At 41.6% G+C, this 15,153-nt stretch overlaps 1 protein-coding gene across 2 annotated transcripts in view; it reads left to right on the top strand.

The window, feature by feature from the left end:
* SFXN2 (sideroflexin 2) overlaps positions 1–14,868 on the top strand; it is a 34,358-nt gene extending 19,490 nt beyond the window's left edge. Inside the window, exons 8-12 of one of the 2 annotated variants that reach the window (XM_075216241.1) lie at positions 2,908–2,974; positions 4,393–4,442; positions 8,433–8,482; positions 12,923–12,970; positions 14,625–14,868. In XM_075216241.1, the coding sequence (XP_075072342.1) occupies positions 2,908–2,974; positions 4,393–4,442; positions 8,433–8,482; positions 12,923–12,970; positions 14,625–14,724 (315 nt within the window). In that variant the 3' untranslated portion in view covers positions 14,725–14,868. The remainder of the gene's footprint in view (positions 1–2,907; positions 2,975–4,392; positions 4,443–8,432; positions 8,483–12,922; positions 12,971–14,624) is intronic. The other variant, XM_075216240.1, reaches the window with a different exon arrangement.
* Positions 14,869–15,153: the final 285 nt, after the last annotated feature.

The following is a 15,153-nucleotide window of genomic DNA, read 5'->3' as shown; positions in this document are numbered from 1 at the left end:
ACCAAATGACTAAATACGAATAGTAGAAAAGCTTTACTTATAGCAGCTACAGAGCCAAACATGTAATCCATAGCCATAAAATATGTATTTACTATGGGAAATGTGTATGTGTATTTTTGTGTCCACAAATTTAACTTTTATAAAGACAAGGGGCCTCATTTATAAAGTGCAAAATGGCATCTGACACAGTGCAAAATCCTCAACTTACGCAGGTGCACTTAGACTTCTGCCAAACCACATGTGTTTGTGGAGCAAGATGCGGCATTTGCAGAGGAACAGAAGTTGGCAGCTGTGTTGATAGAAGTAAAGCGATTTCTACTCTGCAGAAGGACTTGAGCTGGAGCAAATCACGGTTGAATGTATCAAGCTGCGAGTTTCTGGCAGGTTTGAAAAGTAGTAGATGTTGCCTATAGCAACCAATCAGATTCTAGTTATCATTTATTTAGTATATTCTACAGAATAACAGCTAAAATCGGATTGGTTGTTATAGGCAACTTCTCCACTCTTCAAACTCGCCAGAAACTCGCTGCTTGATAAATTTACCCCCAGTTCTCTACTGTGATGGATTTTGTGCCGTTTTACTAGCACTTCAGCAGAGAATCGCATTTGGAGGTGCATATTGTTCAATGTAAATAAAAAAGATTTAATGCACACACAAATGCCCAAATGTTCCCTCAATTTCATGAACAATTTTTGCCATAATTAACAGCTAAATCATAGGGTTCAGATGTTTCTTCCTGAAGAAACTTCACAGCTTGTACTGTATGACATAATGGGTCTGAGTCATTAAGGAAAGTAAGGCAAAAAAAAAGGAGAAAATGTTCTCCGGGACAAATCATGTTACAATGCATAGGGAGCAAATTAGTTAATTATTTTGCATGTAACATAAATACTGGCTGTTTTTTCATCTAGCACATAAATAATTGCTAGCCTTATTTTTACACTGAAATTTAAGGTTGATCTAGGACATGCCTTACCCCAACTATAAATCTGTCCCCACATCTTAAATTTATCTCCCCCTTCCAATTTAACATGGTTTTGCCCAGGTGCAAAGTTACTCCTTCTTTTTACTTTGCTCTCCTTATTGACTCGGGCCCAATATATGTAATAGTACCTACCTAACCAGCATATATTTACAGCATAAACAATGTAGGTAGCCCCGTCACAGAATACTTATATATCCCATATAGATTTTTACTTTCTGCTATAAATGTTGACCACCTTTTACTAGCGCAGTCTCTTATCTCTAGTTTTGGTTTTGACTTCAGGCGTTTTAGTTTATTGCTCTGTACAAATCCTAACCTAGCTTTCTGTGCCTTTAATGACCACTTGCTACGTACATCGACCCTCTCTCTTTGCTGTTGACTGCTACATTCCTAAGGTCTCTCTCCAGTCCCAAGTCATGTTTATTTTCAGATTCATCCTTCAAGCTTCTGCTTCAGTGACTATTTTTATGTGATCTTGAAATTTATGTATTATTGTATTTTTAATTGGAGTGCTTAGCCTTGCATTAAGTCTACCACTACCTTCACTATACTATACATGAAAACATACATTTTCTTTTGCTGTGGTTGCATCCTGCATTTTTAGAACCACTGGGCTAACACTCACTAGTTGTATAGCACTCTGGGAAAGTGTTCGTTCTACATTTAGACTAATACAGACTAGAGCAGTTCTTTCTCATCTACTTTGTTCCATATCTATCAACATTCATTTATATTAAAGACTAATTCCATTTTGACAGTAGTAGATTTAAACATTATTTTCTAGTTTTGGAACCTGAATGGTGTGTCCTTCCACTGGGAACCCATTCCTCTGTGCTTGGGAGGACCTCTGATGAATTTACACCTTGATAAAGCAGATCCATTTGCCCAATAGGCCACGGCAGACTGTAATTCGGGCCTGCCTCCTGCTTTGCCATTCTTCCACTTCAGCCCACCAACGTTAGTTCAGCGACTTGAGGCCTGATTTTATTAGGTGCCCCAACAGTGTAGAGGTACACTTGCCGTTCAGGTAAATGTGGTGGGAAATTCATTTTGAAATCCACTTTCTAAAAAATTAATTGCCTTGAAGACTAACTGGAATTCTAGACTGTGTGTACAGAAAGTTAGCTTTTGTTATTTATATATCTTTATTCTTTACAAATCTGCTATACTATGAACACAACATGAAACGACAATGTGCGTATTTTCTCATTCTATGGTTTCATTCTCTGTCTTTGAACGTTTATCTCCTCTTCCTCTATGTATATTCATAATTATGCGGGTTGCCTCCATACTATAATAGGAAAAATAGAGGGACTATGGTCAGAGCACCTTATTATATTCAGTCATCCTTTCCTTCTTATCTTGAATTCCCCTCCATTATTATCCAGTCAGATCAGTGGAATGTTCACAGCAGCAAATCATTTAATCAAGAGTGTGCAGATCTTGTGGGAGACAGTAACCTGTCCACTCAGGTGACTGTGTCATAAGGACACGGCTGCATGTGACGGGGGAGTTTCACGGAGTGAAGAGGGAAATAGAGACAAGCGGGAAACCATAGATTTAAAGTTATATAGTGGAAGGAGCAGGGTCTCCGACAGCTCAAGTCACCTATCAAACTATTGTAGGGAACTTGTCCAATGTACCCTATATGAAGCAAAGCTCATACATCCAAATACATCAAACTTTTATTCCTTTTCAGAGTTCTAGGCTACATTGTGTTTTGTATTGTGGCATCTGTCCCAATGAAAATAAATTGACATATTTGTAAACTGCAATACAAAAATTGTAATAGTTAGGGCTGTCATAATTAGGAAACAAAAACCAGTACACCCTCTGAAATGTCTTCTCATTGCCCAAAATTTAGCAACATTTCTTTTTATTTCTTACTAATTACATATTTTTTCTTGCTTTCTGACTCTAGAAAGCTGCTATCAAGGGTATTAGCCAGGTGGTCGCCTCCAGAATTGCAATGGCTGCTCCTGGGATGAGTAAGTATGATTTATTGGCTGTTCACAAATACAAATTCAGTTCCAAATTAATTAAAACACACAGCAATCTCCACACTCTGTTCATCCTTAAGTACATGCATGTAGTTACAGCAGTATCCTTGCACTAAGTTCACTATATGTCTTGCCAGCACAATGTTCCTGCATGTGGTAGGCCTATCTCTCCAATTATAAATCTGCACTGATCATAGAGCATCTTTCAACAATTCAAATAACCAAAAATGGCCTTTAAATATGGGCTACACGGTGGCTTAATGGTTAGTGCTTCTGCCTCACAGCAACACAGTAGACTTCTGCCTTATCTGTGTGACGTTTGTATGTTCTCCCTGTGTTTGCATGGGTTTCCTCAGGTGCTCCGGTTTCCACCCACATTACAAAAATATAGTGGTAGGTTAATTGACTCCTATTAAATTGACCTTAGTCTCTTTCAGCATCTGTGTGTATATTAAGGGAATTTAGACTGTAAGCTCCGATGGGGCAGGGACTGATGTGAGTGAGTTCTCTGTACAGCGCTGCAGAATTAGTGGCGCTATATAAAAAGCTGATGATGATGGTAGGAATACTTCTGCTTTCACCTCAGAGACACGTAGATACTAATAACAAGAATGAGCATGAAACACATAGTATACAAAGCCATGTTCACAACATTGCTCTAAAATGGCAATAAAATACAGAGAAAAACATTTGGACAGCATAGATATGTAATCAGAATAAGACCAGAAAAGGACAATGGGATTAAAGAGGACCCATAACCAGGGTGGCACAGCTTTTAACTAGATGCCCAACATTCGCCATGGTGAGGGTCTTGCCAGGAGAGTAACCAATTGGCATACCAGTCTAAATGATTAGCGTGTTGCTCTGCTGTTCTCCATTCTGCCTTTCCACTACCAACTTGTGTCAGTGCTTATGACCAGAGACTAGCGCCAAGATTGTTGACATGGAGCAGGCGGGTCGGCAGCTGAGAGACAGAGCTGTGCCCAGTGACTGATTAGCATACTGGGCAGGTTCTTACCTCTGCCTATTCTGGGTTATGGTATGAGGGGGGGAAACTTTTTTTGCATTATGTTCCTAGGAGTATATGGTTAAATAAAAAAAACATGCCCCAGGGAACATTCCTCTTAAACAGCACAGGGGCTGCAATTGTTATGAGACCATTAGTCACAGGGAACTCTCAGCTTTGTTGTCCCTATTTTATATGCTTTCACAAGGCGAGAACTAGATAATAGACAGGTGCTAAATGTCATGCAGAAAGATTATCACTTGGAACCCATGTACACCACAATGGTATTATTCCTAAATTAACTTTATTTGGCATACTTAAACTCTTTCTCAAATAATATTTTTTTATTATCATTTATATGCATGATCAAAATAATGTATAAATTATTATTTCATTGCAGTTCTCCTGCCTATTCTCATGCAGAAGCTGGAGTCCTTTCCCTTTATGAAAGTGAGTGGATTGTACAGAGATTAAAAATGGGGATATGTAAACTGACATCTTTATTCATAAATAGCATGGAGTTGTTTTAATGTGCACATTAGTGTGACTATTAAGGATGTTAGAGGAACACATAAAGAACTGCTACTTCCGTATAGACAACAGGCTGCAGGAAGAGTCCTTTTGTACAGACCACAAAACTCTGGTTGCTTTATAAATCCTTATAATCTACAGAGGGTAGGGATTATTTCTTATAATACACAGTCCTAAAGAAGAGTAAAAAAAAAAAAAAAAAAAAAGAGTAATAATGGTTGTAAAACACAAGTTCCCTAAATGAGTGTCCTTTGTGCTGGTAACTACAGTATAAAACCGTGTTAAGTAAACAGGTCACCAGGTACTAGACCACCGCTTTAGATTAGATTAACCATCTTTGTTCCGTTTCACATGGATTAACCAAGCACAATGTACACATCCCATCATAAAGTGAACCTAGCTTAAAATGTAAACCTAGATAAACATGGTTGTAATCTTTTAAATCGTAAGGAAACTTTGGTAATTGTAAGGTGATGTTTCTACCTTTGCCGTCCTACGCACATTGATCATGTAAATGACTAAGCACAATAAAAGTTCCAAACTGCCATAATAAATGTATTGCTAGTTGGGGCATGGACAAACACTGTAATCCATGTGCAAGCCCACTAAGTGAGAAGTGATGCACTACAAGTCACCCTCATTGACTCATTTTCCACACTTCAATTTTGTTACAAAATAGGTTTACAGTGCACATTAGAACATCCTTATTATAATGTTATTATGCACATTAACCCTCTCACTGCCGTGTCCTCCCCACTCTGACTACCGCTGTGGCTTCATGCACACAAGGCTGTCATTTTTGTTGATTCTGGGAACTAGGAAGTGGGTGTAAAGTACAACATGGGACATAAATAAAAGCGCAGCTGTTGTCAGGTTCTCAAAAAAAACCAAAAAACCAGCCAAGTTCACATTTGCCATCATTCCTGCCATGAAAATGCATAATATAGAAAATTACAAGTCTCCTGTATTATGCAAAAATCAATGCTTAATTCAACGCGTTTGACTTATTGAGCGCCAATTCAATTCTCAATGGAATGCCTCCAGAATGTCCGCGGGGGGCGCTGCACTGTGATGCAACATCAACTATTTTGCCTCGCACCCCATTGAGGTGTGCAACAAAATCTGTAATCTTGGGTACCTTAAAAGGTGCACAGCCAAACATCACGGTGATGTTAAGCCGCACAGCGCTTTTTTTTTTTTTTAAATCAGGTAAAATTTTATTGCATTTTACTTTTTTTTTTGCATTCTAAACAACAAAACAGCCCATAACATTGGACTTAATCCCCAATTATAACCCACACAGTGTTACAGGTATTATCAAGTAATCATACACAATAGTATCACAAAATAAAAAACATTGACATTCAGATATACAAGCCAAGGTATGCAAATCCTCCACAATTTCAAGATGCAATGAAATAATATTACAGTTTTGATAATACAGAATATAATCGTTGACCTTAATGACTCAACAACAGGCGGTTGGATGTCTACCCCGAGCATTCATTAGGAGAGCTCCACCTCCCTCAACCCTTCCGTAACATATGGGGATATCCTCCACCTGTACCATATTCTTTCATACTTATCCACTAGGTTCCTGCTGGTGTACATGAACCTTTCATGGCCGACTGTATCGTTAACAAGGTCGATCCAGCTACTCAAAGCCGGGCCTTCAGGTGCCATCCATTTTCTAGCTATCACCACCTTTGCCAACATAAGTAATGTGTTGATAAGCAGTCTAATAAGTCTACGGGTTTTTTTGTTTAAGCCCAAACCGAATATAGAGAGTTTTGGAGTCAAGGCCACCACTCCCACCTCCAATCTTTTAATACAATCCTCCACCTCTCCCCAAAAGGATGAAACCAGCGGACATTCCCAGAGCATATGCCAAAAATCTCCTTTTTCACTCTTACACTTGGGACACAACACCCTCTGACCCCCACTAAACTTAGAAAGCCGAAGAGGGGTGAGATACGCTCTGTGTAACAGAAAAAACTGGACCTGGCGAAATCTGACTGATGCAGTGACCTCTTTCGGGCTACACAACACCATATCCCATGCCTTGTTACTAAGTCTCCCCAAATCCCCCTCCCACCTGCATCGCAGCTCCGGCAAGCCCCCTTCACCAGATTCTTCCACCAGTATTAAATACAAAAAAGAGATTTGCCGTCTTTGGCCCAACCTTGACAGTTGCACCCTTAAGGAGTCTGCACTAAAGCTCGGGGCAGCTCCCCGAAACTGCGAGGCCAGAGCTTGTCTTAACTGCAAGTATCTATAAAAGTAACCCCTAGGTAGCTCATATAACCTCTGAAGTTGCTCAAATGAATATAATACCCTATTTTCATACAGTTGCCCAATCTGTATTATATTATAGATTCGCCAGGCTCCAGCTCCCTCCATCCTAATCATTTCTCCAAAATCCAAGTTATCCCAGAGTGGAGTGCACGGATCTAAATCCAATCCACCCCCAATCTGGGCTGACAGTCGCCAAACCTTCATGGCCTGAATTACCAGGGGGGGGGTCCCTCCCAACCTTTCTTCCAGCCAGAAGAAACTGCACACGTGTATGATTAGATCCTGTCTCCGAGACTGAAAAGTCATGCAAATCTACACCCAACCGCGACCGGAACCATACCTCAATATGCGTTAACTGGGAAGCAAAATAATAAAGCCGTAGATTCGGCAAAGCCAAGCCCCCCTACCGTCGAGAACGACATAAAGTAGTAAGCTTAACTCTTGCTCTCCTGCCTGCCCATACCAAAGAAGCCATGAGACGTTCAATGTATCGAAATGTGCTATGAGGAATATATACCGGTGACTGCTGCAAAACATACAAAAACTTTGGTTGGATTATCATTTTGACCAGGTTAATTCTACCTGTGACCGACAGTGGCAGCTGCTTCCATACCCCAATCCGGCTCCTAAGATAATCAATCTGAGGTTGGACATTATGCTGGATATATTGACCCATATTACTAGAAATCCAGATACCAAGATATTTAAATACCATGATCCATTTAAGAGAAGTCTGCAAAACTTGACCCATAGGGCAAGCACCCTTAATTGGAGTTACACTGGATTTGTCCCAATTAATCAAAAGCCCCGAGTACCTGCCAAACACTGAGACCACACTGAGTAAAGTTGGCAGCGATTTATCAGGATATGACAAAAAGAGCAGCATATCATCTGCATAAAGGGCAATCTTGTAACGCACAATGCTTTTAATTGAAACCCCCCCCCCCCCTCCATTATCTTGTGGCCAACCAATAACCATACAGAGACAAACCATTCTTCCATAGGATAGATAATTGCATTGTTTATATAGTGACGTTCTGTATCCTGTATTCAGAGAGAAGTTATTACTACTACTTATATATGACTTCTCTTTGGTGTCTTGCCATGTAAGTCTTGTCTATAGTTTTCTGTGTTAATCAGGATCATTTTATTGGCTACTTCATGTTATCTATACTTTTATCCCTGCATTTGCCCCTTGTATTTGTCTAATATAAATGTTTAGGGTGTAATGTATAAAATATCGTTGTTATAGGATTATATAATAGTACTAGTGAGTCTGCTTGTAGCCTTCTCTTCCCCAGAATCCTTTTATCTCCTCACACAGCTCCTCTGGCAGTCTAATAGAGGTGTGGTCATCCTCTCACGGTACGGTGACTTGGGGTGTGGCTTAATGGCAAGCGATCAGTGTGATTGCTCATAGCCTGCACAGAGGGGTAACAAACTGTGTATAGCCTATACATTCCCCAGTGCTAAAAACAATTAGACAAAGAAAAGTTGATGTTAGTATATCTTTAACTTATATCATTTTAGTATTGATAGTTGTGTAATGTCTGCTAAACACATTTGTGTTTTGTTGTTTTTTTTTTGTCATTTTAATATTATTTATTTCTGCAGAAAATCCGTTTTCTCCACGCTCCCTTGCAAGTCACATTAGCTGGTGGTTTGTAAGTATAAAATCTCAGTCGTTGTGTTATAACTATTATGCTTATCCCCTAAGATAAGTAGTTTCCTGGGCCATTTTATCACCTTGATGGACCAAGATTGAATTTTATGTTCACTTTCCTCACTATCTCAGTCACTGTGAAGCAACTCCCTTTAATGCACTCTATATGCCCATAAATACTGTCCAGTTCACCGTTGGCCTTACAATTCACCATATTCTCTATTTTATTTCCAACATTCCTGTCTGGGCTTAAAGTAGCCTTTCAAACTGGTGACTGATCCAAGACTTCTTCCAGTTTCAGGACTTGTACATATGGGCGCTTTCCCTGCACATTGGGTCTGAGCAGCACTTACCACTTGAATGCAGAGGGTTAATTATACTCTTTAAACAAAGTGACAATAGTACACAAACACCCATGTGTGCCCTATTCATTGATTTGATCCTTGTACTTAATCCTTGTTATCTCTCAAGGTGTTACAGGCTATATAGAGTTTTGAGATCCTCATGGTCGTATCCTTATTTTCAGATTCAGCATTTTTCAGGATGCACTTTGTACTTTGGTTCCTTTTAAACTTTCTGATATTACTTCCTTTAAAACAATATGTTTACAATGCCTTGTTTGTTAAACCTATGGTACCCAATTTGTATATTCTGTTAATATCTAAACCAATGAGAAAATATCTACAAATGATATCCATGTCATTGTTCTCAATCTTCCTGTGCTATGCTATGCTTGTTCCCCTTGGCGCTGTGGGGGCTGTGATGTATCTGGAATTATAGAATCATGTTTAGGACTTGTCCTAGGACCCCTCACCCTCCCTATTTTGTAAATTGTAAAATTTTGTAATCTATTGTACACCAATTCCTTAACTGAGAAACCAGCCAAATCGTTACACTGTGTGTTTAACTTTACACTGTTCCAAAATATTGCAATCGGATTGGATTACATCATTGCAGTTTCATCAGATTGGTGAACAATTTGGTCACACACTTGAAGGGCCAGATCACACCGATCTGGTCAGATTGCAGTGATCAAGTATGGTAAGATTGCAATGGAAATAGCTTGCAGGCATCACCGTACTATTTTAGAGCTGCCAAATTACCTTCGATGTGCTAGAGGTAATAGGTGGTTTCAGTCACGCTCACTTTCCATCCTGATGATGATTTAAATACAATCCAAAACCAGTTTTTAATTGTCAGGGACAGAGCACAGAGGCGGACCTAGAATTTTTTTTGGGGCCCCGTCCCCTTTTTTCTTAATAGAAGCAAGGGGCTTCCAGCGGCAGCTTACTATACTTATATTCCCAGCAGCTGACAGGTAAGCAGATAATGCAATCACAATCAGCGCAGCCGGACAGGCTTCTCTGCCTGTCGGGAACATCAGTATAGTGAGCTGTCACTGCTGCTAGGGGTAGGGGAGGGGGCGATTGCACTGATGGCCCCCCCTGTATCCGCCACTGATGGAGCCACACATTGTACAATAGTTAAGATTGGCTGAACTTACTAAATTGACCAACCAAAACTTGGACTGCGTGTGGGCAGCTCAAAACCTTGTCTAAAAAGCAGATCCAATAACAGGCTTCGGATACAAAACACATAGGGCTAGGATAACAATTATAGTATTATGCTTATCCCCTCAGATAAGTAGTTTCCTGGGCATTTTTATCACCTTGATGGACCAAGATTAAATTCAACATCCACCTTCGCTGCTTCAATCCCCAACCCTGGCACTCCAAACTTACCCGCTTCCTCCAAAAATGCTCTCATACTGCCGAACGCCACTGGAGAAAATCTCGCTCCCTGGCTGATTTCCTCCACTTCAAGTTTATTCTCTCCTCCTACAGCTCTGCCCTCTCGCTCGCTAAGCAATCCTTCTTTAAATCCCTCATCTCCTTCCAGTCCTCCAACTCCTGCCGCCTCTTCGCTACCTTTAACACTCTCCTGTCTCCCCCCCCCCTCCCTTCCTCCTTATCTGCCACTGACTTCACCTCCTTTTTCTCCTCTAAAATCACGGCCATCAGACTTGAAATCTCTTCCTGCACCCACTCTTCCGCCACCCCCCCCTCTCGCCCTTCCACCCCCCTCCACTCTCCCCCCATCTCCCCCCAGCCACCAACTCCTTCTCTCCTTCCGCCCCACCTCGGGTGAGGAAGTCCACTCTCATTTCTTCTTCCTCCCCTTCTACCTGCCCCCAGGACCCCATCCCTCCTCACCTTCTTCGCTCCCTTTCCGCCTCCACCTGCTCCCACCTCGCTCACCTCTTAATCTGTCCCTCTCCACCGGCATCTTCCCCTACGCCTTTAAACATGCTCTCGTCTCACCCATTCTCAAGAAACCCAACCTTGACCCCACCTCACTCTCTAATTACCGCCCCATTTCCCTTCTCCCCTTTGCCTCCAAAATACTCGAGAGACTTGTCTGCAACCGTCTCTCCACCTACCTCTCTGAACACTCCCTCCTTGACCCTCTCCAATCAGGCTTCCGCCCCCTTCATTCAACTGAAACTGCCCTGGCTCAAGTTACGAACGATCTCCTCGGCTAAAGCCATGGGCCACTACTCCCTCCTGATTCTCCTCGACCACTCAGCGGCCTTTGACACCGTTGACCACCCCCTCCTGCTTCACACCCTCCAGTCCATTGGCCTCTCCGGTACCGTCCTCTCCTGGTTCACCTCTTACCTTGCCGACCGTTCCTTGTCTGTTTCCACCTCTGAGTCTCTCTCCCACTCTTCCTCCCTTCCAGTCAGGGTCCTTCAGGGCTCTGTCCTTGGACCCTTACTATTCTCACTATACACCTCTTCTCTGGGTGCACTCATCAGCTCCTTCGGCCTCAAGTACCACCTTTATGCTGATGACACTCAACTCTACCTCTCCTCTCCTGATCTCTCTCCCTCCCTTCTCTCCAGGGTATCCGCATGCCTCTCTGCCATCTCCTCCTGGATGTCCTCTAGATTTCTTGAACTCAATCATGCTAAAACTGAACTCATTGTCTTTCCTCCCTCTCGTACCTCCTTCCCCTCTGACCTCTCTATCACTGTTAACAACTCCTCTATCTCCCCTGTTCCCCAAATCCACTGCCTACGTGTCATCCTCGACTCCTCTCTCTCCTTTGCCCCTCACATTCACTCTCTCGCCAAATCCTGCCGTTTCCAGCTTTGCAACATTGCCCGCATTTGGCCCTTCCTCTCCCAGGATGCCACCAAATCTCTCGTCCACTCTCTGATTATCTCCCGCTTTGACTACTGTAACCTCCTCCTTATCGGCCTTTCCCTCTCTCATCTCGCTCCCCTTAGATCTGTACTTAACGCCGCTGCTAGGCTTATTTTCCTCTCTCGCCGTTCCACCTCTGTCTCCTCACTCTACCTAGCCCTTCACTGGCTCCCCTTCCCCTACAGAATCCTTTTCAAGCTCCTCACTCTGACTTACAAGGCCCTCGCCAACTCCACTGCTCCCTACATCTCTAACCTTATCTCTATTCACACTCCCTCCCGCCCACTGCGATCGTCCAACGATCGTCGCCTCTCTTCCCCTCTGATTACCTCCTCTCACGCACGTATCCAAGACTTCTCCCACGCCGCTCCCCTCCATTGGAACAAGCTCCCCCGCTCAATCAGAACTTCCCCTAATCTGTCCTCTTTCAAACGAACATTAAAAACCCACCTTTTCCTTAAAGCCTTCCAGTCTCATGCCTAAACTCCCACCGGTCGGCTACCTCTCTTTCTCATCCCTTCTTCCCTTCTCCCCCTTCCTCGACTCCGTCTCCGTTTCTCCCGTCTCTCCGTCTCATCCATGTGTGTCTGTCTGTCTTCCCCTCCCTTTAGATTGTTCGCTCCTTTGAGCAGGGCTCTCCTACCTCCTGTTTCCATCACTTTTAACTGCGCTCTACAGCTACTCAGCTCACCTCCTCTCAATCCTTCTGCCCTCTGTCTCCTCTCGCTTCTCTCCGCTCCCCTCAGTGACTCTCAACCGGTCATCCGTGCCCACCCTCTTGGGCCATAATTACCTGCCTATACTCACTTTTCCCCTCCCTCACTCTCTTTCATGCTGTGCCTGAGCCCCCAGAGTTATAGTGCTTACTGTTACTTGTACTGTGCTGTTTCACCTTGTACTGTGCCATTGTTTGTCCTTGTACGGCGCTACGGATACTTTGTGGCGCCCTATAAATAAAAATTAATAATAATAATAACAATTACTTAAAGATAAAATAGGTGATTTGTTTGTAATAACTGTGACTTTATCAGATCACCTTCAGTGTCATATTCTTGTTGGGCTCAAAACCTCTTAAAATACCCTGAACTACATGGCTATGACACTGAACATTTATATACACATACTGTCATTTTAAGGCTTATATGGTGAACCAGACCCAGGCTTACATGGAGCTGAGTTCCTCTCGGTGCCTTGACCCCACAATGTATAATTTTAGCTCTTCTCTCCCACAGCTTACTGTTCATGGTTCCTGTTGCCTGTTCACTGTTTCCACAGCGATGGTAAAACTTTTTCCACTAACTCAAATTATGTCTTTGTTTAAATCTAAATAGTTGCTTTGTGATGGTCAAGTGCAACATGCATGCTTCTATGAAACAACTTTTATTTGGATGTTTAAAAATAGGTTCAAAGTGGTTATTTGTGTTATTTTTTTACAGGAAAAAAAAATTGCACAAAAGATCTCTCTGCATAAAACGGAGCTGCACTTGTAATCTCTGTCACATTACCCCTCCAATGTTCTATAACTTGTGCCAAAGCAAATTAGTATATAGCGTTCTGTGGAATATGTACATATGTAGATTGGAATAACTGCAGCTACTCCCAAATCTTCTAAAGAGACAATGGACCTGCACAGGCAGTAATTCCAAATCCGTAAAATAGACAAAAATATTAACTTGAACTTTTTTTTTATTGTTGTTGACTACTTGACACTAACCTGTATTTAAAAGCGTAAAACTTGCACAAAAACAGGATTATTTTCATAATGGTTTCCATTTACAAGTAGTAACCGTACTCTGCAGCTTCAGCAATAATGAAAATGAACGTGTTTTCAGAATTCATGGTACCTCCCCTGGGATCCTCTTCTCCTGTGCTGGGGGGACCCCTGAGGAACCTAGCCACAAAAGTTCTGCCGAACTGATCACAAAGGAAAGTACTATCAGGCCCACCTCCCTACCATGTCACCCGCCATGTAATTTCAAGTACAGTTCTAAGTATTTAGATTTTAAGGGCCCGAGTCATTGAGGAAAGTAAGTCAAAAAAAGGAGTAAATGTTCTCCGGGACAAAACATGTTACAATACACGGGGTAAAAAATTAGTTTATTGTTTTGCAAATAAGATAAATACTGGCTGTTTTTTCATCTAGCACACAAACACTTGATAGCTTTATTTTTACATTGAAATTAAAAGTTGATCTAGGACATGCCCTACCCCAACTTTAAATCTGTCCCCACATTTTAAATTTACCCCACCCCCCTCCAATGCAACATGGTTGTGCCCAGGTACAAAGTTACTCCTTTTTTATGCTTTGTTCTCCTTAATGACTCCGGCCTGAATGTTTCAGTGTAGTGACTATTGCCACAGAGACTTTCAGATCTAATTATACTGGTGAAATGAGATGGTGGGCCGATGGGCCTAAAGGTATGGCCTACAGCGCATCCATTGCAGGACCTTTTATGGTTGCCTGAGTTCTTCAGGAGTTCTCCACGCAGTAAAAGTAGTGGGCTCTAGGGGAGCATGTCTGATAAATTTGCTCTGCTATATAGCATTTCTGGTTAGTTGTGAAGTATATTACACAAAGCTGTTCAAGTATGATTATTTATAAAACAATTTAGAGTTTTAAGCAAAACATAAAAAAAGGGGCAAATTAGACCTGGACAAACCATGTTGCACTACTGTGGCTGCTTTTGCATGTAACACATAAATACTGGGCAGCTTTACTTTTACACACTAATTCAGAGTTGCGCTAAGACGCGCTTCCCAACTCTAAATCCGCACATTTTAAATCCCCTCCCACCGCCATAGTGCAACATGGTTGTGTCAATGTGCTCATTTGCTCCTTTCTTTGCTGTTGTATTATGCAATAATGAAAAGCTAAGTGTGATTCTAATGTCTATTCAGTATGTTCAGACAACATGATGTTTTATTTCATTTCAGTTCCATGGCTGTGAGCAATTTAGAACCAGAGCTTCAAGATTCCATCCGGAACCAATATGGAGACAAAGTGCAATATGTTTATTTTAACAAAGGCTTGTAAACGTGGGACACAAAGAGTAAGCAAAAGTAAACCCAGGAACCAACTGTATTTAGTACCAAAAATCACTATGGGCCTGATTTATTAAAGAAAGTTAAGTAAAAAATTGAGTAAGTAGTCTCCTGGAATAAAACCATGTTACAGTGCAAGGGGTGCAAATTAGTATTCTGTTTTGCACATAAGTTAAATACTGACTAGCACACAAATATCAACTTTAAATTTCAGAATACAAATAAGCTATCAAGTATTTGTGTGCTACATGAAAAAACAGTCAGTATTTAACTTATGGGCATAACAGAAAACTAATTTGCACCCCTTACATTGTAACATGGTTTTGTCCAGGAGACTGCTCACTCAATTGTTTTACTTAACTTTCCTTAATGACTCAGGCCCTATATCCTCAGGACACTTGAAGGTTGTATTCTCTAAAGA

Source organism: Mixophyes fleayi, chromosome 6 (assembly GCF_038048845.1).
Source record: "Mixophyes fleayi isolate aMixFle1 chromosome 6, aMixFle1.hap1, whole genome shotgun sequence".
NCBI lineage: Eukaryota > Metazoa > Chordata > Amphibia > Anura > Limnodynastidae > Mixophyes > Mixophyes fleayi.
Note: the sequence above shows the minus strand (reverse complement) of the source record. Positions and strands in the feature narration are given on the sequence as shown.